The 22422-nt window shown below is 43.5% G+C and overlaps 2 protein-coding genes and 1 long non-coding RNA gene across 7 annotated transcripts in view; 1 reads left to right on the top strand and 2 right to left on the bottom strand.

Moving 5' to 3' along the window:
* ST3GAL5 (ST3 beta-galactoside alpha-2,3-sialyltransferase 5) overlaps positions 1–2735 on the bottom strand; it is a 30177-nt gene extending 27442 nt beyond the window's left edge. Inside the window, exon 1 of one of the 4 annotated variants that reach the window (XM_085577499.1) lies at positions 2515–2735. Coding sequence is in view for 1 of the 4 variants with exons in the window: in XM_085577494.1 (XP_085433620.1) it covers positions 2389–2404 (16 nt within the window). In the remaining 3 variants the exon portion in view is untranslated. Of the gene's footprint in view, positions 1–2388; positions 2411–2514 lie in introns of those variants that run through there. The other 3 variants (XM_077782698.2, XM_077782699.2, XM_085577494.1) reach the window with 3 other exon arrangements.
* Positions 2736–2781: 46 nt separating this feature from the next.
* LOC146767507 (uncharacterized) lies at positions 2782–8854 on the top strand. 2 transcript variants are annotated; one of them, XR_014954612.1, is made up of 3 exons: positions 2786–7483; positions 7680–7878; positions 8080–8854. It is a non-coding gene; the product is annotated as an uncharacterized LOC146767507 (long non-coding RNA). The 2 variants fall into 2 exon arrangements; XR_014954611.1 differs by having other exon boundaries at positions 2782–7878.
* Positions 8855–20387: 11533 nt separating this feature from the next.
* Positions 20388–22422, bottom strand: part of POLR1A (RNA polymerase I subunit A) — a 29214-nt gene continuing 27179 nt past the window's right edge. Inside the window, exon 34 of the mRNA XM_021535719.3 lies at positions 20388–21372. Coding sequence (XP_021391394.2) covers positions 21272–21372 — 101 coding nt within the window. The 3' untranslated portion in view covers positions 20388–21271. The remainder of the gene's footprint in view (positions 21373–22422) is intronic.

The following is a 22422-nucleotide window of genomic DNA, read 5'->3' as shown; positions in this document are numbered from 1 at the left end:
AGCTCCTCCTCTGTGGCCAGGGAGTGAACCATGGCCACAAGACTGTCTGTGGTCTGCCACTTCCAGAAATATTAAATATTATCATAGCAGCCTGAGCCAAAAAGACTTTTCTAGCTTCTTTCTTCTCCTTCTTTCTCCCTTGCCACAGCCCTTCCTGGAAATGTCCACATTAAAGTAGAAAACTGAATCAATCTAAAGCATCAAGTAAAAAGAACTGTATATTTGTTCAGCAAGCTTTCTTTTGTATTTAAAAGAATTTTAGCTTTCTTGTTCTAGAACATGACTAATTCCTGTGCAGTTTCTGCAGCAGTTATCTTTAAAATGCAACAAAAATCACTGATACAGTTTGTCAGTTTGTTCCTGCATTTGGTTTAGGCAAATCAGTAGATTTCTTCAGAATGAAGTGTAAGCACTTATCGCCTGCTGTTTTAAATTTCAACACTGTGATTTTGATCATCCTGTTTGCTTAGTACATCCTCTATATATCGTATATATGAAGCAGGGACCTAAAAAAAGAATTCTTGATTAGGAAGTATGTACACACCACAGACCACACTCTGTTTTGTGCCATTCTTTATCAGTTAAGCAAACTTTCAAGGCACATTGTTTACCATTTTGTAGATAAGCTACTCTGCAGAGAAATGAGGCACAGTAGAAACACATGGTAATTTGTGTTAGAATGGATTTCAGGAGGTCTCTTCTCCAATCTCCTTAAAGCAGGGCTGGCTCTGATGTCAGACGAAATTAGTCAAGATTTTATCCAGCTGTGACTTGAAAATATCCAAGGATGGAGTTTGTACAACCTCCCTGGGCAAGCTGCCCCACTGCTTGACTGTTGTCACACTAAAAAAGCTTTTCCTTATATGTGGTCAGAATCTCTTATGTTTCAACTGATGCCCATTATTTCTTCATCCTCCCACCATGGACCCCAAGAACAGCCCTCCTTCTTTTCAATGACCTCCTCACAGGAGGGCTGCAATCAGATCTCTCAAGCAATCCCTTACTTTGACCTTCATCCTTTCCTTTCCTTAGTACATTTAAATGTCATAGGTTAGTATCTTGCAGCTAAGTCATGGCAAGCCTGTGTTCATCTGTGCCCTTGTTCAGACACACAAAACACAGCCAATCTGTGGTACCAGTTTCACGGGGCAGAACCAGTGTCTTACTGATTCAGCCTCCTGTGAACCGCTGAAAAGCACTGGTGTGAAAACCATCACTCTCATCTTCACAGCAGCTTTGCTTGAGGTAAACCAGATCTGCAGTGATTGGAACAGTGAAGAGCCTAACAAGGCTGTGATTGAAGGAAAACTCCTGTGCCTTCCTCTTGGCAGCCTCCAAGAGCATTGCTGCTGCCTGAGCTGGGTTCCAGATGAGCCAGAGGCAAAAGATACTTCCCTAGTGTGAGGAGCAGAATGGCAGCTTGCTGTGAGTACAGCTGAGCTGCCACAGACAGTGAATGGATAGAACAGAGAACTGCACTGAGGCTACAGCTGCCCTGCCCAAACACTGGGATGCTGATGTGGATGTAAAGCTGTTGTAGAAGAGGAAAGTGCTTTATTAGCTCTGCTGCAGGGCTGGAAGAGTTTCTTTTCAGGCATTGGTAAGATCTGGAGCACTGAGCAGATGTGCAAGCTGTTGGTTGCATTAGTGTATGCTCTCTCATATAAAGTCTAAGTTAACTCTGTCTGGGCATAACATATGCATAACTGGGCAGCAATGTTTTTGTTGACATGTGTTGCATTTTCTCTGCTTTCTGTAAGCCCAAAGGAGTAATGAGGAGGAGGAAAGAGCTGATTTAGCATTGTCTGACAGATGCAAGAGCAATTACCAGAACCCATCAAGGTTTTTCTCAGCTGCAGAAAGTGTGAAGAGTGTATTTTGACAATGTGCCACAGGCAGACAGGGTCCTGCTTTGTGTTATGTTGTGAATAAATAGTGCCTGGCCGTGTCAAGAGTTTATGCAGGGTTTTCAGGATCTGCTGAGGATCTGTTATTGAAGAGTTTCTTTTACTTCTCTGAACTGCATAGCGAATTAAATATAGCATCACACAATTTTACTGTGCCATAATAGGAATCGGAGCAGGACAAAACAATTAAAATTCTTGACAAAGAACAAGCAAAATGGAGACAGTGTGAAGAACAAATCAGAACAAATACTGTGGAGATGTAAGGCTTCTCTCTGGTGTCCAGAGGGGAAGGACACAATCTCTGAGAGCATGGGATTATTGGTGCAGCACTGGGCACTTCTCATATACCAGCCATAGAAATACCATAAGTGATCCCTCTTCTCCAGAAACAAGGCTATTATTTCGAAGTCTTGCCCCAGCAAAAGTCTCCATTCCACCACCTGTGCCAAGCCAAACGAGGGCAGCATGGTCTGGGACCTACCTGTCTGCTCGTGCATGTAGCTCATGCATGGCAAGATCATCTTCTGCTCAGGTCCAAATCATCTTCTTTGTTATTTCTTTATTTTCCCCATTCTCAGGTTCAGGTTTGCTTTTAAGTAGTACTTACCAAGACAGGCCACTCCAAGTCATTGTTAAATCAGATTATTTTGATTCAACAGCTCTGGGGAAAATAATGTCCATCCACTTCTTCTCTGTAAATCTGGGGAGATGTTACAGCAAGGACCAGTGGGTGCCCATGTCTTGCCCTAAAACAACAGAGGTAGGAGGCAAGGTGTGCCTTTAGAGTTGGGGGCTCAGCTGTGCTTCTAGGATCCCCCTTTGGAGGATGGACTCACCCACCATCCTCTCCACTGCAGTAAGACAACCAACACTTCCTGCATGTGGAAGATATCTTATCCTAAGAGCAGAAATGAAACTGCTCTTCCTAGAAAAGGGCAAATGTTAAATCATGCTCACTCGGTAAAAGCACTGAAGAGTTGTTGCCAGAGTTGTGCTTGTGCCAGGATAAATCAGCACTGAAAGATGAGAGGAGCGTTGTCTGCCAGCTGGGCTGGTGAGCCAGTTCAAAACCAAGTGCCTTGAGCCAACACATGCCAGTTTTCCCCTTCCCACTGCTGCCAAATGACTTGTTTAAGATGTGGCATTTCAGATGGAGAAGCAGACATATGTGGTTTTGATGCTGTAATAGATTTATGAAGAATTCTTCCTGCAAAAGCATGTAACTTGAAAACTCAATCGCAGGATTACTTGGAGGCATCTTTGGACCTTCTCCTTGCTTTGGATTTCCATCTGTTTGTTTTTACTTTGACTTAAATTTGCATTGTCTATTTTTTCTATTTTTGTTTCCTTTTTGATTTTATTTATGTTTTACAAACAAAAAGCATCTTTGGAATGTGTGTTGGTTTTGAACACTCTCTGCTGCAAGGTTTGCTGCTGAGAGATTGTGGCTAAATGCTGTGAGGTCCTGGGTGTTTAGATGCTGCCTTAATGAAGCAGCAATGCAAATACAGCTCTGTGGCCAGACCAAGAGAAAATACTGCAGGTTTATTCTTTGCTTTCAAGGATGGGCTGAATGAGAAACCATAAAAATAATTTGTAGGAAGCATGCTGTGTTTTAAAACACAAGCAGAAACACGTTTTGTTGTTTTTGCATTGTCTGTTATCAGAAAAAAGCTCATTCATGTCTCTTGAATATTATTTTTAAGCCTTGCGTAGTAGCACGTGATCTTCATGAGCTGACAACTACAGGACACCAGTTCTGCAGGAACATGGGGAATACTTAGGATAGACTGACATACTCTGGCAGCAGTTCACATTGCCTTGCCTTGCTGAGAGCTCTCTGCCTTGCAGATACAGAGGGATGTCACAGAGTCTCTTGTAATGTACCCCAAGGGCTGCCCATCCCTGCCCTGCATCAAAGCACCAAGTGTGACAGAAGGACCTGAGCTTTTCCTGGTTTTTCCTTTCCCCCAGCAGTGCTGCAGTATCATCCCCTCCATCAGTATTGCTGTTTCCCTCTTATATTCCCTTTCTGCCTGCAGCGCTTCCTCCCGTGGCACTCTGAGCTGAGTCAAGAAATTTCCTTCTCTGGGATGCAACCCGAGGTCAACCCAAGCCCTTTTTATTTTGAGCTGAGACTTTAACTGGCCAGGAATCTGTTTGCTAAGAATGGTAGCAGAAAGAGAAGTCTCCAAAATGTGTGGGAGATATTAATGAGAGGAGATACTCTTTGCTAAAATGCCCTTTTACATACTTCTTTCATTCCTCTGAAAGAGGACCAGTGAGCCCTTTCTTAGCCCTAAAATTAGTTTTTATAAAGAATTCCTTTTGTAGGCCTAGGGTGGTGTTTAACACTTCTAGCAGAGCAGAGCTAAGCCATGGCAGCATCGCTGTGGTGGTGCCGGTACCGCAGCACAACAGGCACCAGAGCAGCTGAATGACACTGCAGTTGTGCCTCTGAAAGAGCTTCCAGCTCACTTGTCAGAACTTTTTCTGGCACAGCTGAAAGCTAGGCAACTGCTTTATCAGTAGGACTTTAGGGATGTCAGCCTGGCCTTTGGTGTTATAATTCCTTGTAAAGAATACTACTGCTTTAATTAGGGGTATGAACTCTTCTATTTGCATGAGGTTTTCTTTCTTTCTCTTTTTTTGCAGAGGCATCCTACCAGGAAAGCCACAAATATTTTAGTATAAACATCCTGACATCATTATAGTTTATTTCCCTCCCCAAATGGAAGTGCACTTATGTCACTATTAAAAACTTACTGTTCTGAAGTTTACTAGTTTAAAAGCATTAGAGTGAAAGCAATGCATTAACAAGCACAAGGGTGAAGTGGCTTCAGGGGAAATCCAGAATTGCTTTTTATCCTAATTTTCTGTTCCCTTATGAACAGCAAGCACTAAAGACATTCACCACCACTGTAGCCATAGAGGCCAGGCTCAGTCTTTAAATGAAAAGATGTTTTCTGTGAATTACTTTGAGTGAAATATTAGTGGGACACACTCCCAAAGCATTTGCTGTCCCTTAACAGACTGCATTCATTGTGATTATGTTGACAAACATGTCTACCATAGCCAGTAATTGAAAGACATTATAAAATTTATTGGTAATGTCCCCCTTGATTTTAGGAGATGTTTGATGCAACACATATGATTCTAATAATACTGTGGAGTCTTATCACCCTGCTGCAAACCTTGCTACATGAAGGAGAGTCAATCCCACCTTAAACGTGCCTATTTCTCTCGGCTGCTGCCAAAGGAAGCCCAGGATGCCTGGCTCAAATATCCACATCACTGTGGGAGGCCTGGACAGTGGGTCAGATAAACCTCAAGAGAAACCAGCATCAAATTTCAGATAAACAAGGTCAGGCAAGCAGATATGCAGACCTTGTCTTAAGCCTTGAGCAAGGTTGAACAGTATTAATAGACTAGAATGGAAAACTGGAGAGAAAAAAAAAAAGCTAATTTAACTAGTCATTACAGGAAAAGGGATCTGCAGAACTGGAGATGAAAAATGTGATGTTTCAGATGGCTCATGCATGAGTTGGCAGTGAGTCACCTCATCACAGCTTTTCTTCAGCAGCAAGCAGAGATGTAAAAATTAATCTGAGTTCATAAGGAGTCACCAGTTTGCAAACCACACAGAAGAGCCATAGAATATGGTTATTTAAATTAGATTAGATTTATAAAGGTCAATGATACAGTAATTGTATTCTCTAGTAATTATATTCATATCTATGTACTGCTGATGACTTACTCTGTGTTGGGGAAGGTGTTCCTTGCTTCTGGTGAAAAACTGGGAGACTAAGGTGGATAACTCTCTTGGAAAATGAAGTATTTGGCTCTCTTTCAATCAATATTGCTATTATTTAATTAGTGGTATGAAGATAGAGCCCAGTTTACTTATCAGCCACCTTTACTTATCCCTACCAAAAAAACCTGGAGTTTTAATACAGCAGCAACTCTTATAAAATATCTGGTGAAGATATCATCTAATTCAGTGTAAGCACCCTTGGTGCTTCCTGACTTTGCAAATAACTTGGTTTGATATTGCTTGTGTAATCCCATTCTTCACTGGGGATGAAGCTGGGACAAAAAAGAACTTCCACTGAAGTCCCAGAAGTCTCAAATCATGAAAACTTCTCAGCACCAGCTTCATAACCCCCAAGAAGGGTTGGGTAAAGACCGTGGCTGTTGGTATAGGTCTTGTTCTACCACCTGAGAGCAGCAACTCCATTTTCTTTTTAACTTCTAATGACTACAATTTGTTTTGCAGTAAATGTGCACTGGTTTTGATTAAACAGAGGTAATCTAAGGAAAAAAAAATAAAGCTTAAAAATGTTATGACCCTTTATCATCAGTAACATATTAAAAATGGTATTGCATATGTCCCTTTAAGTGACATTTCTCCAGATATCCTGTAGCAAATTGAGACAAACCAGTGCCTTGCTCCTCTGGCTGTCTTCTTAAAATGACACCACAAAAAATATCTGCAACAAGTCTTAGCTGGGAGACTGGTTTGTCATTTAATTCAACAATCATGTCATTGTTTTACACTTGCTTTTACCTCATGCTTTGCATACAGGTGGCCAGAGCCTTCTCTGTTCCCCATTTTGAGGGCAAGTTGTGGTATCCCTAGGCATCAGTGGTAGTCCTTGTGAAATACAGTTGTTCCACAACAGTTATTGTGGCTTCTATGGTAATAAAAATAATTCAGAAATAAGCCTTTAAGGATAGAGTTTACTTTGTTCAGACCTGCCAGGTAGGCCACATGCCATTCTCTGATGTTCAATTTTGACTCATCTACAGCTTTTTGTCTCTGCAGGCACTGGAAGAATGTCTGTGGAGATTTCAGTGTACAACTGGAACAAGAAATCTTACCTTCCTGATGTGATTTACTTTCTCCTCACAGCTTGGCAGCATCCCTCTGGTTTGCCTGCCATGTGACTGTCCCCTACATTAATCATGCTGCTTCCCAGCCTGCACGGTGCACCCAGCTCTGCTCAGACCACCATGCACACCTGGCCCTGCTTCCAGCAGCTTTCTGGATGTGCCTTCTGTTGGCCTTCAGCCTGCTTGATGTGTCACACTGTACAATGGATGCAGCACACAGGTGAAGCAGAAAGTGTTCCACACTTTGGCTGCCAGCCAGGTGTATTGAGCAGACATGCCACAAACACCTTGTTCCTTAAATCCTCCTTTCCCAGGCACCATTTCTAGGACTATCACAGCAGCAACTCACTGCCACCTTCTTTTCCCTCAGTTCTCTTTGTTCGTGAACTAAAAATCTTCACCAGAACCTGTTTTCTCAGTAGCAGGACTTTGTTCAGCTGACTGCACAGTGACCTGGCACTGCTTCTGATAACAGCACAAACAGACACATAACCTCATCTCCCTAACAGTACTGGGTCTGTAAAAGGCTCTGCTGCCACTTATTCTCCCTTAATGACCTTTTTCCACGTGGTTTCATAAGGATGAGGTTTCCTCTCTGCACCTGGAGATGCTCTGCCTGCCATACCACTGGTTGATACCATGGGCATGATCTGCAGTTTCTTCTGGCTGTGGTTTCTGCCCAGGTGCTTTCCTGCCCAGGGCAGCAGCAAATACTTGTCTGTTTGGTGTCCATATGGAGTGGCCAAGTGGCTGTTTCCATCTCTTCCTCACTCATTGCCTGTTTCTATTTCTCCTGGGACTTTATTTCCGCATGCTTGGCTTCTTAGTAAATTCTTTCTTCCTTTTCTCCTTCTCCCTCTCATTTGGATTTATGTTTAGCTCACTGATTTCTGGAAGAGAGAGTTGATACTTGGCTGGAAAGAGGCCAGGAGGGAACTGGAGGTGGTGCCTTTATGGACCAGTTGGAGAAGAATTCAGTTCATCAAAGGAACAAGGAGGCAATGAGTGATGGAGTTGCTGCTTCTGGAGGGTTGAGCAACACAACAAGGATTTCCCCATCCCTTCAACCTAATCTTCTGTAAGTGACATGCATCCCTCAACAAAGGTACTTATTAAACCCTAATTAATGATGTTTTGGCACTCTCACATCCAGCCCACTCACTGCCATGTAATGATAATTTTGACTTTCCGGATTATCTTTAACAACACTAATTACTAGTCAGGGATGGCAGCATTGCTTAAAATGATAAAAAAGTTTATATTCCTTCTCTCCTTTCAGGAAGAAGAGAAAAGCAAGCCCTTCATTAAAGCGCTAACTACTTTAATGGTAAAGAAAGAGTAGCAGAAGAAATGGGGTGAGCTGAATCTGGACTAACTCAAATGGGAAGCTCAGGCAATATTTGTAGCTATAGCCACGGGTAGTTTGCACCAGTGTGCTCTCCATTCCTCTGAGGTCTTCAGTGTACTTGCACTACAAGGGTTCTTAACCTGTCCCAACTCTCTTAATTTGTTTCAGCTTCTGCCTGCAAATTACTGATTTCTAGTGTAATTGCTTTAAGGAAGGGTTAAATTGGGTTAAGTACATCTCCATTATATACTCTTACTGCTTTAATTAGGTCAATTTAAAATCAATTTAGAAAAGTCGCACCAACTGGTTTAGTTAATGTAGATCAGACTCCAGATAGGATGAAAGAGCAAAATAATTCATTCAGTCATCAATTCATCATTTTTTTATAGCCAGATATTAGATGGTCTAAATTTATGGTTTTTTTTAAGCTCAGCTGTGCTGAAGCATGCATATGTGCTGGGAATGAAATGAGCTGAATTTGAAAACAGCTTTTTTCACCATGCTGCCTTCACCTACAGCCTGGCTGGGTTTGGTCTCCGTTTCTGAGGGGAAGCTTGCTGGAAGTGTTGCCAGCAGCCACAGAGTCAGCAACCTTGGCACCAGCCTGTGACTCTGCACAGCCCTCACCTGGCTCCACTGAGACATTGTTGAAGCAAGAACCACCCTGCCTTGTACACTGCCAGCAGCCTGATGGCTCAGTTACTTGGTGAGGGTCAGACCTGAAACCTAAAGCAGCCTTGTGGCCTTTGAGAAGGGGATGTAGAGGAAAGCATTTCCAGAATCACCTGCACTGCACTGGATGCTGGTGATCCCTCCAGAGGTAGGGAAAACAATCACATAATGCTTAGTCTAAATTTAGCTCTCCACTGCAAGGGATAACCCAACTCCCCAACCATGAAACCTAAATAGGAAGGGTAATAGTTCAGACTCAAGGAAAGGGAGAGACCATTTGTTGCACCTCCTGCCTCAAGCCAGGCCTAATTATGGCAATGGCATTTCTGAGTAGCTAAAGCTGCCAGGAAGGAGATGAAGGTGATGGAAAAGAGAAGCTGTGAGGACCACTGGGCAGAAACTCTGGGGCTCTTATCTCCCAACCCAGCAGTCTGGACAAAGAAGTCAGTGAAATAACTGGTTGCACTGAGCCCTGGGGCAAGGCAACATCAGAGGGACAGGAAAACCCCATGGCTGGCTACAAGGGTCTGTAGCATGTTCATGTTCCCCAGAAACAGAAAGGGAGACCAAGACAGTGCATCGCAGCACAGAGACATCCTTCTGAAAGCTCATCTTCCCCCAGAGCTGTAGCAATTTGGGAGCCAAAACCACTGAGCAAAGATACAGCTCTTTGTGTTTCATCACTTTCAGTGTCAATGGCCAAAGACTGAAAAAAGATAAAAAAAAATATTGAAACAAACTCCTGACTTAAAAGATTTGGGTATTTTGTGGTGGTGCAAAGCACAGGGACTGCATTTGGCTTGGTTAAGGTGTGGCAGAAGCAGCTCCCTGACACCACTGTTGTGCAGATGATGTGCAGTATTATAAAATGGAAACTCTTGTTGGTGTGTATTGGGTGAAATGATATTGCCCTAAACCAGTTAATTGTGCCAGCATCAAACAATTGTAAAATGCCACCATAAAATCAGCCTGATGTCTCCTCGCCACAGCTTCAAACAGCCACACACAACCAGCTCAGGCACAGCGTTTCATCTGGCAATGATGAAAAATACCTACACTGGGTCTAGTAAAAAATGTCCATAGCCCAGTATAACATTCCAGCAGCACCACTGAAAAATTGGGCAGGGAGAGGGTGATCCTTCTCTGTTGTTATTTCCCAAACCTTAGCCAAAAGTGATAGAAGGATTTCCTGAAGCAGAGGCTGAGGTGACCAGGCCTGTGGGCCCCAGAGCTCCTGAGGACTCTGCCCTATATGAACTGGCCTAATCTCTTCTTAAACCCCTTCAGAATTTTCATCACTGACAGATCTTGTGGCAAGGATTTCCTTGGTTTAATGGTTGTGGGGTGTGAAATGGTTTCCTTTTATGTGAGTAAAGCAGTTTCTTGCCACCATCCTCTAAAGGCAAAGCCTGCAGTGTCTGATGAGAGCCCCGGTGCTGCTGCTGGGGTGGAGGATGTTCAAAGGGCAAGGATTGAGTTCCATGTGCTCAGCAGCTGTTAAAAAATCTGTGTGGGAAAAGAATGGGAATTTGGGAAATCATTCACCTGACCCTTGGGCCAAAGTATGAACAAATTTCAGGGGAAGTGAAAGGTTGCTGCTGTAGTGTACCCATCTGCCTTGGGTTGGGCATTTCATATCAAACCTGGAATTGGGGAGGGAAGCCAGGATATCCCAGGTCAAATTTGCATGATTTTTCAGGTGTGTGTTTCTCCACTGAATGCAGATGCACCAGAGAAGGAATATCAGCTTTCCTTATAGATAGCCAATTATTAAACATTACCCCAGAACTGGCGATTTTGAATTCTCAGCCAAGTAAGTGTTTGGCAAAATACTCCGGATGATTTTTATCTCTCTTCTTTTGGTGGTTGGATCAACTTGTTCCCCACACCCAGCCAAACTTTCCAGCTGCAACATTTAAAACTCATCATGAATCACATTTTCCATAGCTTTCCATCACTCAGAGATGTCTTTTCCAATGGAAAGCTCTGATTTTCCATCCCTAGCAGAGCCAGAAAAGCCACAGCATTAGACTCTCCCAGGAGAGTCTAATGCTCTCTCTCTCCTTTGCCCCTTAGTCAAACTGGATTTAAAGGCATCCACATGAGGGAATCAGTCTCAGGTGTTTTACAACTGTTCATTCCCAGACTTGCAAAGGCACCATGAATAAACTTGTTGCACACAGTGTCAAAGCAATTGAGCTGACAGGTGTTCAGGCAAATTTCAAGATTATTTGCATAGAGTTATTGCTCTGCAAAGAAATCACTGTGATTAACTTTTTCATTATTGAGAAGTCTTTTATTTGTTTGTATTTATATGCATAATTGTATGCATGCTCAGAGTTGCACAGTTTGTTTAAAGTTGGATCGCTGGGTCCAATGCTTCTATTCTTATTTCCTCAGGAATATTATTTGCATCTCAATCTTCCATGAAAAGTTGAAGTGATGCATCAAAAATATGTATATTGACATACATACATATATATATATATACATACATATATTTAGATCATAGTTTGGAGATAACTTGTTATACTTTTGCTAAGAAAAAGGGACTGCACTGAGAATTTTAAAATAATTAATTTTAAAAAGAGGATAGACCCATGAGATCACAGTCTTTCTTCTAAGAGCCATAACAAAGGGTTTGTGTCTCAGCTTAGGGGCAGGACTTTCAAAAATAGCATGGTGCAGTACAAATAGCACATCATTGTCCTCACTGTATTCCTAAGTCTGTGTGCAAACTGCCTGATGTTTCAGAGCTGGCACCTGGCAGAATCCAACCATAAAGTGTCCCTGGAAAAATTCTCAGCTGCCTCCTATCTCTCCTACCTGCTGCCTGGAGCACAGCATGATGCAGAGCAAGTAATCAGGTTGGAATAGGAAGGGGAAGCAAAGCAAAATTAGGGACTTCTCCTGACAAGTGAGATGATTTGCCTGCTCATTTGTAATTTGTTGTAAGTTTTGCATGTAATTGAATGTCAGCTACTGGCAGTGTCCCCATTGATAGGACAAGAGGTAATGGTATTGTTTTAAGCTAAAAGGGGGTCAATTTGCATTAGATATAAGGAAGAAGCTTTTTACAATGAAGGTGGTAAAACCCTGGCACAGATTACTAAGAAAGGTGGTGGATACCCTATCCTCAGAAACATTCAAGGCCAGGTGGGTCAGGGCTCTGAGCAACCTGATCTAGTTGAGAATATCCCTACTTATTGTGGGGTTTAGACTAGGTAACCTTTAATGGTCCCTTCCAACCCAAATTTTGCCATCATTCTGGGATTCTTTTTCATGAGCTGTGCTTGGAAGGAGTAGGTTTTATTTAAAACTGTGGAGCCCCTCTACAAGGAAGCCCGCCACACATGGGGACATCTTCACAGCCACTGTGAAGCTGTGAGCAGCACTGGGGTGCTGCTGTCCTGCACACACTCCATGGAGGGGAAGAAGAGAAGCAGCTCTGCTGCCCTCCTGCCCTTTGCTCTGCTCAGCTGGCACACACTGCTTGCAGGGCAAGGTGGTGTGTCTGGCTGTCTCTGATCAACCCCCTGCTCACTGCAGCTGGGTTTAGCAGGGTGAAATCCTGCCTAAGGTACAACTGAAAAAATATTTTGAATAATATACATATATATGTATAAATAACTAATATAATATAAAATATTATATTACATTATATTATATATGTTTTATAATTATATTTTATATTATTGTATAAGTATATTTTTCTTATTAGATATATATGTTATCTTATATTATATTTATACATATTATATTACATGTATAAATTATATATACATATATATATATATAATATTATAAGTATAAAGGTTAACACAGCTGCTTGTATCAGGATCCAGACCAGCAGTGAGGAAATGGGAGCAGAAAGCTCTTTCTAAAGGTGCTTCCTGCTTTCCTGCCCTTCAGCTTCCCCTTCTTCTTCCCTGCTGAGCACCACCCATGCTGTGCCATAACTCAGCACTGGCATTTAAGCCCGGGATTAAACCAGAATTAAATCCTCATCACATCTTTCTTTTTTTTTTTTTTTTTTTTTTTTTAATTTGATTTGTCTTCAAAAACAGCCTCTGCAAGCCCTGTTCTTTCCCCAGTCTTGGCATGTTTTAGGCCTAGGAAGTGATTTCAGACAGCTTTGACAAAGGAGTGCTGTTTTGGAGTTTAATTAATGAAAAGCAGTGAGGCCAAATCAGCAGCAAGACAATCAGCTTCACATCTTTGATATCCTCAGCATGTGTTAACTCACAGCCCAGAAATGGGAGACAGGCACCACTGCAGGAGATGCCTGAGTCATGGGTAACGTGCTGAGTGAGAGGTGGTGGGAAGGATGGGGATGCAGCCAGAAATGTCACAAGGGGGACAATAAAGAGGGTGCAGAGGCAGCAGGACTGAGGGTCATTGGGAATTCAGGATAGCTCAGCCTTTGCTGACCCCTCTCTGGCCAATGCTGTGGAGAGCTGTGTTGACTACCAGGCTTTTCTGATGTTACCAATGTAAATTCCATGTATTGATTTATCCCAGACAGTAAAACCTCACCTCTGGGTCTCACATTTTGTTCTGGAAAGTAATCATTAACTGTCTCACCTCACACTGGGTACAAAGGCCTGGCCACTTTTTGAGTGCTGGGGCAGGCTCACCCAGCAAGTGCAGGGGAGTTTGGAGAGGATGGACATTGACCTTCTTCACCATGATGAGCCAGCATTTTCCATTCACATCTTTAGCAGCAGATTTTCCAAGCAGGAAAAAAGTAATCCTCACCTTGGAAAGGCACTTTCCTGGCAGCTCCCACCAAGCCAGAAGAGTGGTGGACAGGGTGGGGTGGCTTAGGAAGGAAATAGGTGACAAAATCTCTTTGTCAAAACTGCCAGCAGGAGGTTGTTGGCCACAAAAGTGGCTCAAGACAGTCTACCTCATATACCCATGGCTACAAACCCACTTGACAGTTTGATCTTTTGTGTTTTGAAAGCCTATGGTATCTGGATTTCCATCTTTCCATTGAAAAGAGGTTTTCTTATTTGTCTATCAGAAAACTGATTTCTGATTTGCCTATCAGATAATTAGTTCTTCTATTCATTCATCTTTGTATTTTTCAATTTTCCAAGGTCTTTACTACTAATTAAATGAAGTATTTGCTTCGTTTTATTAATAATGATCTAAGATATTCATATTCTGAGGCTACCTGATACCATATTATTTCTTAAAGGTAACATCTTTTGAATTTACTTTGTTTTCTGGCTTTAATGATCTGAGTTCTTATGGTGAAGTCCTTAATAGTAATCATCACAGTATGAAACTTTTTGCCAAAGAGAAATCCCAAGTGTCTTCAAGGAATTAAAACTCTGAGAGAATTTCCCCAACACCACATGACATAAAACATCGTTACCACCACTGGAGTCATCTAAGCTGAAAAAAAATAAAGGTTAAGGGTTGCACTCAATGATCTTGGAGGTCTTTTCCAACCTAAATGATTCTATGATTCATTTTGAACATTTCCTTTAAAAGAATACCTGTGAGTCCCAGGAGGATAAAATATTTGCCTCACATGGCTTTGTAGGATTATGTGGAATTAAACCCAGCCACCAACTTGAAGTCACAGTCAGAGGGGTCCTGGGAAACACAGACCCCAGGGCTGTAATGTTGGGATTAGCTGCAATGGATGAATCCCAGCCTGGCTTTACACTCCAGGGCCTGATCAGGTGGATGTGCCATCAGTCATTCACTCTCCATGCAGGTCTCCCATTTCATCCCCAAAATGAGCAGAATCATTCTCACAAATAGCTGGGTGGTATGACAGATGTTGGCAGGAAACAAAAAAGGAAAACCAAACTACTTTCAGTTCCTTGAATTTGACACAAAGGAAGGGAGGGACAGGTTTCAGTGTTGGTAAGAGAGGGGGAAGCTTTTGGGCAGCACAAGGGGAAGGCAGCAGTGACCCATGCCCTCCCTGGCAGCAGCATGGGGCACAACATTCCCCTTGCCCAGAGCAGCAGCCCCAGCAGCAGCTTGGACAGGCCAGCATGAATCACAGGAGTGGAAACCCTGTCATGGCCTTCTGGAAAGGATTATCACCAGCAAGAAAGGGTGAGACTGTGGTGCCAAGAATACAGCAGGGAAATGTAGATAAGCTGGATATGGTTAGGTTTGACCTGGCTGGAGACTGAGCTGCAAGAGCTGTTTGTGCAGGCCAAAGCCACACCTATGAAACCTCTGCAAGGGGAAGGTAATGCTGAGAGACTGTAAAAGCACTGCCTGGGGAGGACGGCTTCAAGGGGCCAACAGAGAGACCTGAAGCCACTTGGTGGCAAAGAGTTGGGTCAATGAGAGCCCTGTGGTGAAGGTAAAGGGGTAGATCCTTTCTGTGCTCCCACCACATGCTTTGTCACCCCATTGCTGCTGGCCTGTTCAGCTGGAGCACATCCATGGTCATGATCTCAGTCTCTGATGGAGGAAGATGAGTTTGTCATGATCTGGATGTACCAGAGATAATTGAGCAGATCTGCAGCATGGTGGGTGGAGGTGTGGAAGCATCAGCACCATAAAAGAGCTGTTTCAGGAGCTCTTTCCTCCCCAGAGCTCTGGACCAGCCCCAAAACATGAGGCAAAGCCAAAAGCTTCTGCCTGAGCTTCAATTACTGTAAAATTATATAAATTTGTCCTCAGTGCCAGTGTTTATGCAAAGAGGGGATGAAATGAGCCCTTCCTGTTGCTGCTCCTCATGGTACCAGTCTGGGTCCAGCCTCAAACTCCTGCCTGAGCTTTGAAAAAGCAGTAATTCAGATTCTGCTGTCTTTCCATTCCTGTAAAATCCAGTTCTGTAGCTTAACCCAAAATTAAAGATCCATTAAGTCACAGTTGATTGAGGGCACTGCTCTGGTTTGTAGCCTTATTTACACTCGGGAGACTACTGGGGCTAAAATGCATCTCAAATTCTGCATCTTCCAGAAATAACCCAGGCTCCCAGGCAGAACAAATACAGTATAACAGAAAGCAGAACTCAAAATGTTGCACAGAGCATTGATTTTTTTTTTTAAGGGAGAGCCCTGGGATTTTTCTGCAGAGCTGTTGTGCTGCCAGCATACAATTTGCTCTACTTATCCTTTTGTTTTTAATGTCCCATTAATAATGAATCTCTGTATTTATTGCAGTTTGCATTACTGTTCCACTGTTGCTTCTTGATCACTCATTATTCTGTCTGTAGTGCCAGGCAGGGCTCCAAAACCCAAACAACAGCAGCAGTGTTACTACAGACCAAGCCACCAGCCCCACCAGACCGAAAGCAGCTCCACTGAGGGGGATCATTTATCTTCCCAAAGCTGGCAGGGCATGTTGCACCTAGGAAAGCAGAAACAGCTCTACATCCTCTCCATCTCTGTGATCAGGTCTAGAACTTTTCCAGGGCAGTTTGGACAGTCAGCTCTGTTGAGGGATCTAAGCCAGGAAACTGTAAAACATCATTAATGAGCAGCTTGCTTAATCCTGGCTGTGTGGCATCCAGTGTAACAGCAGCAGGAACAGACTGTGGGGATGGCTCTGGCTGACAGCTCAGCTCAGCAGTGCAGGCCTCCATAGAGGATGCTCTAATCGTGCCTCCCTGATCAATTTTGCACTCTGAAAAATGCTGCTTAGCTGCCCTTCGACCTTGCAAGCCAGCAGGGCTCCGTAGGTACCTTCATTTCCCAGCCTACAGCCCTCTGAGCATCCCATTGCACCCCTGTGGATCTCCTGCTCAGCATCCAGGACTGGGTATCACAGTACTGGTGTTCAGTTCCCACTGGGAGCATCTTCAGGCCTCCTCATACCTGTATTGCTCTGTAAATCAGAATTAATGCAGAAAGGCAGTGCTGAAAAAGCTCACAGGGGAGTTACAGTCCTCACAGGAATTCAGAGCTCTCTTCCCTGAGGACTTACCACCCCTGTCTTTCTCATGACAGGAAAATGCTTTAAGTCCTGGAAAAGACCTAATTGCAATACTGTTTTGAGGCAGAATTTCTCTCCGCCCTTCTGCACAAGGCTGCACAAACACAAGGAGAAAGGTTTCTCTGGTCTTCCAAGAAAGCCCTAGCTGCCCCTCTCTTCCTCTGGGAATGGAGCTGACCTCCTTCTGCCCTTGTCCCTGTGAACAGTGTGTTCTTTCCAGCAGCAGCAAGGAGTTTTGGAGCAAGAAAATTGAAATTTTCCAGTCGTGATGGTTAGTGCACTCAGGAGGGGGTTTGAAGCCCCTCAAGGCACTGCAGAGAGCCCAGAGCAGGGCTCCTGTGTCCCCAGTGACTGCCTGGGCTCACAGGCATGACCAGACACAGGTCACTGTCTCTTCCCTGGGTGCACTGCCAAAGAACTCACCTTTACTCTTTTTTAGTTCTCTTATGCACAAAACAAAGCAAAACTCAGGGGTCTTTAGGTTGAAGCATCATCCATGCTATAAAAAACAGCAAAGAAAGCAGGGACTGACAAGGCACAAAGCTTCTGCTGTTCCCCTCTGGCTGAGGGAGTTGGTCACGATGCAGGAAGCTGTGGGAAGCAGAACTCATTCTCCCCCACCCCACAGCAGCCATCTTCACACCTTCACATCCACCCCAAAGATCAAAACTGCCACTTTCAGCAGCAAAACCTTCAAAACACTTTTTGGATCTCAGCCGTTAAAGGCAGTCCTCACAAGCTCTCCCATCTGACCTAATCCCTGAGAACGATTTTTGTTCTGCCTTCATCTGCCTGCTGCCAGCCACGTCCTGGAGCACGGCCTGGTCACCACAATCTGACCTTGTGGGAAGTGTCCCTGAGCTGCTACATGCTCTCCCACTTGCCAAATTCCTCAGCAGATGAGGCTGCTTCCAGATTTCAGCACTTACTGGCAAGCATCAAGTGGTTTGTCCAGAAAGGCTCCGAGTGATTAAAGATCTCTGGGAGCTGTTTTGTGGCCACTGCCTGGTTACTGACCTACACAAGCATAGCAACATGGGAACCAGTGACCTGGGAAAACAAACTTTTCTGCTCCCTGTCTTCTAATGTTTAGCTTTGCTTTGCTTTTTGAGATGAAAGGAGAACGGATTCCTATTTGTATCCATTCTCGTTGCCCAATTTAGGATTTTTTTAATCATTTACTGAGAAAAACAAGCCTTCTATTATGATTTATTGGACTTGAACATAGCTTGCATTCCAACTCCTGAGCAAATAAAAGCTGATTCACTGTTACCAACACACTGAAAACCTTTGTTATCTCTGTCTTGAAGGTAACAAATCTGCACCTGCAAGTGGGTGTGAACCACAGAATCCTTTGGGTTGGGAGGAACCTTAAAGCTCATGTCACTCCAACCCTTTCCCATGGGCAGGGACACCTTCCACTAGACCAGGTTGCTCAGAGCCCCATCCAACCTGGCCTGGAACACTTCCAGGGATGGGGCAGCCAGTTTCTCTGGACAGCCTGATCCAGTGTCTCACCACCTCCACAGGGCATTTCTCTTACACTTAATGTAAATCTCTTTTAAACTGTGCCCTCCTATCCCATCTCTATTTGCCCATGTAAAGCATCACTGTCCCTTATTTATACCCCCCATTAAGTACTGAAGGCTGCTACAAGGGCTCCCCAAAGCTGCCTCCTCTACAGACCAACAGTCCCAGCTCTCTCAGCCTGTCTTCATAGGACACACAGGCACATCTGTACAAGCAGGATAGAACCCACAGCTTATGCCCTGCTTGCCAAAGCACATGAGGATCACTGCTTCCTCTTTCTGGCTGAGTAACTGAGTTCTAATTACAGCTTTCAAAAATCCTCTTCCCGAGCTTTCATATCTTCATACACTCACCAGCCCATCCCTGGAGTGCACATTCAGTCAAGCTTATACCCTTTAGTTTTCCAGACAGATCAACCACTGTTATTAATGGACATAAAGAAAGGGAGAAAATTTGGAAGTTGCTTTTTCTTCTCTTGTTCCTCCCATGTTTTCACAGCACTGGGTACCCTGAAGTGCAGCAGACAGCCAAGAGAAGGGATGGTTCCATTCTTCCAGCCTTTCAATCATGATCTCCTCCTCTCTACAAAATCTCCTCTACTGCTCCCTCTTTGGGGTCCTTTGTGCCAAAAGTGATTCTCATTTGTCTATTGCAGATAATCACAAAGCAGCAAGAGCCCCAGCCATTACTGCAGCCTTTTAACACAGTTTGGCGTAGGTAGTTCACACTTCCTCAAAAAAGCACTGTACAGTGAGAGCAATGAGTACGAGGAAAACAGACACTTTAAAATCAAAAATCTAGATGCAACAGAGGTTCATGGGATGTGAAAAGAAAGTAAAGTTCCTAACCACATGAAGCAGGACTTTTTTCTAGCTGTTTTCTGCACACATATGAATTCTAAGCAAAATGAAATTCCTTTCTCAGAAAGGGCAGTTTAGATGATTCCAAAGACAATCTGCTCACACAAGGGATTAGGATCAATTGCTACCTCAGCTTCTCCTTCACAGTATAAAATAAGCCCATTTATATGCCAGAATATGTACCTTTCCCCAGCCTTGGAGAGATGGCCTCTCATCTGAGGTCGTGTTTCTCCCCTATCACTTTTGTCCATGAACAGAGACAGCCACCTGCTTCCTTTTTCTAAGATACTGTGTTTGAGACTTTTCTACAGTGCTAATCTGTACAACCAGAATCAGGTTTTGGATCCTGGTCTATGCCAATATTTTAAAGGCAATTCAACATTGAAAGGGAAAGTTGGATCATCCTGCCATAGCCTGAGCTCATTTTCTAAATAGCTCTAGCTAAAGAATCATCAGTGTTACTGGGAGCAGCACTGAGTAGCCACTTCACTTGAATGAATGAGCTATTTAGATCAAACTGTTTTGAGCACCAAGGGATGCCACATCTCCAGACAGGAAATGTAGCATAGATGCTCTTCACTGCAGGATTGTGAACACATCTTGTGGATCCCTCAACAGTCTGTACCAGTACAGATGTAACCTGGAAGTAAAAGCCTTTTTGTACAATGTTTGTTCTTTCCCATCTCTTTACTAAACTGTACCAAACTGAGTCTCTCGTGATTCTTTGCTGAATGATGTTTTTGACAACTACAAAACAGGTGCTAAGACTGAAGACACGAGAAAATCTTTCACAGGGATTTCCGAAGTGAAACTGGACACCTGCTGAGTTAATGTATTTGTTAAGCTTCAGTGCAATTGGCAGGACATGTGACACAGTTCTAAGGGGCTGAGGCAGAACAGAGTCAGTCAAGAGACTCCACAGAGGCTCTTTCACAATCCTAAATCAACATCTGCCACTAGCTGATGTGATCCTCTTCAGTGCAGCCCTAGTGGAAGTGGCTTTCCTCTGCTCCAGCACTCCCACTGGTGCCAGGGTACCAGTGAGAATAATCAGGCACTGAGATCTGTTAGAAAACTTGCCTAGATGGCAGTAAGCAAACTCCAGAGAGCTTTAGCTGCTTGTGTGCAGTGCATCCTGATTAATACAGAATATATAAATGAGTCTGATTTCTAAGGAGTGGCAAACAGCCCTGGGTCACATGATTTTAACACCCAGCAGAGTTAAAAGTGAACTCCCCTTGGTAACACAACCACATAATATAGCATTCAGAATATTTATTTTATTAAATATCCTCTTTGATACAGAATATTTAACCAAATATAGTTTACAATCTCTGTTTTGGTAATTCTTACAGGAGTCTTTCACATAGTCACTCCTACAGCAGCTCATGTTGGCATTTAAGGAATAAATCTTTAGCAAAAATCAAATCTCTCACTGTGTGAGATCTATTCTACCCAAAGATGTTAAAAGAGCATTGGAAAATGCTTATAGAAACTGTGGAAACTCTGAATTCCACTCTTCAGCTAAAAGAAATTTAAGAACTGTGTCACAGACACATTCTTCTTAATAAACGAAGGAGCAGAGTAGTAAAATGTATCCTCTGAAGTTTATACAAGTTCATCTCAGTGCAGCAAAAGAGTAGGAAATGCCTCGAGCACAGATGCTCCAATGCAGAGTTGAGGTTCAGCACAGCAGTGCCCAGCTACACCTGCCAGTTTGGAATGCTATTTCCAGTACTGGAAATCTGCCATATTAATGACCACATGGCATCCAGCACTACCCTGATGGGATTCTGATCCCCACAGAAGTCAGACAGCATAAACAGATTCTGCTTTCACTTCTGCCTGCCAGAACAGCTGCACAGTCTGAGACCCAGACCGACTCCAGCACTTTCTTCTTTTCTGTGTAAACAAATAACTTCATTTTTTACACTGATGAATTGTAAATAAGTGATTCTTTGGATCAAAAGACAGCTCCTGTATTAATTAAATAGATAAGGCTCATTGGGTATCCAGATAAAGAAACCTACTGGCACAGGAAAGGCATCTGGAGACACAGCACGTGCCCTCATTGCGTAGCTGTGGAGCACATGCAGCTCTCGTGATGAACATTTCAGCCAGATCCTTCAGTTACCACCAAAACTCTATCTCAGGGGCTGCTTGAGGTCAAACAAGCCAGTCCCTCCTTTGACAACTTTTCCAACCACCAGGCAGGCCGAAGGGGATCGCAGCTCATCGTGGGCACCTGCAACAGAATTCAAACAAAATCCTGTCAGGAGGGTCCCAAAGGCTTCTCCGAGGTCAGTGTGGAAAGAAACCATTTCGGTTTATGTGCAAGAAGCCATCTGGCTCAGCACTCCCAAGTTCAGAAAGGTTCTGCCACCTGCTGTTCACACTGAATTGGGATTTCTGGGAGCTTAGAGGACAGAACTCTTTCTAATCCTCCCACAACAACTATTCTCTCATCCCCATCTTTGGTCCAAGCAAGTAATTAGGCCGCATATTACTAAAATCTCCTGATTCTACATGGGAAGACAAAACAAGTCTGAATTCTAAGAGAACACAGACTTGACCTTTCAGCGAACACATCCTGGTGACTAAATAGGTCACCAAAAAATACATGTGAGGCAAAACCAGAAAGATTCCCTTGTCATTGCTGCCTTTTTCCTTTGTTAGCATGAATCCCTTTGATGTGTATTTTAAATCCCCCTGGCTAGATATGAAGAGAACTTTTCACTGGAGAGACATTCCATGAATTCCTCTGATTTTGTGGTTACTCACTGTAGCGAAATAGTGTCACAGAAATTTGGAAGTACTCCAGATGACATGTCTGGCTGGATTGTTTTACTTCCACTGTTTTTGTAAGCATTCAGGCTGGTTTTCATTCATCCTAACTACAGAAAGCTGAAAGTTTATCATCAGAGCAGTAGAAAATTGGAAATAAAATTGTCAAACTTCTCCTAAGTTTGGTAATCTTTCTTCCACTGAGCAAAATGTACTCAGCTTTGCATCATTTAGAGGGTGGGGGCAGAAGCATAGACAGCACTGGGTATGGCATGTGCTCACTGCTCTGATCTCAGCCACAGCTGGATAATTAAAAAGCTGCTCCTAAATGTGTGTCAGCTGAAGAAAAAAAAGCCCCTTTGTTAGATGGTTAAACAGGACAGTCGTGCTGCCCTGTTTGCTCATGTGATGTTAACAAAGAGTCATTCTCTGAGCAAACAGCCCAGGGGATCTCTGCTGATGCAGTTTGCTCCCTGCACAAGGAGTCCCGCTGAGCAGCCTGGGCTCCACC

Source organism: Lonchura striata, chromosome 4, assembly GCF_050655825.1.
Source record: "Lonchura striata isolate lonStrDom1 chromosome 4, ASM5065582v1, whole genome shotgun sequence".
In the NCBI taxonomy this organism is placed as follows: domain Eukaryota; kingdom Metazoa; phylum Chordata; class Aves; order Passeriformes; family Estrildidae; genus Lonchura; species Lonchura striata.
The sequence above is the reverse complement of the archived record's forward strand: the minus strand, read 5'-3'. Positions and strand labels throughout refer to the sequence as shown.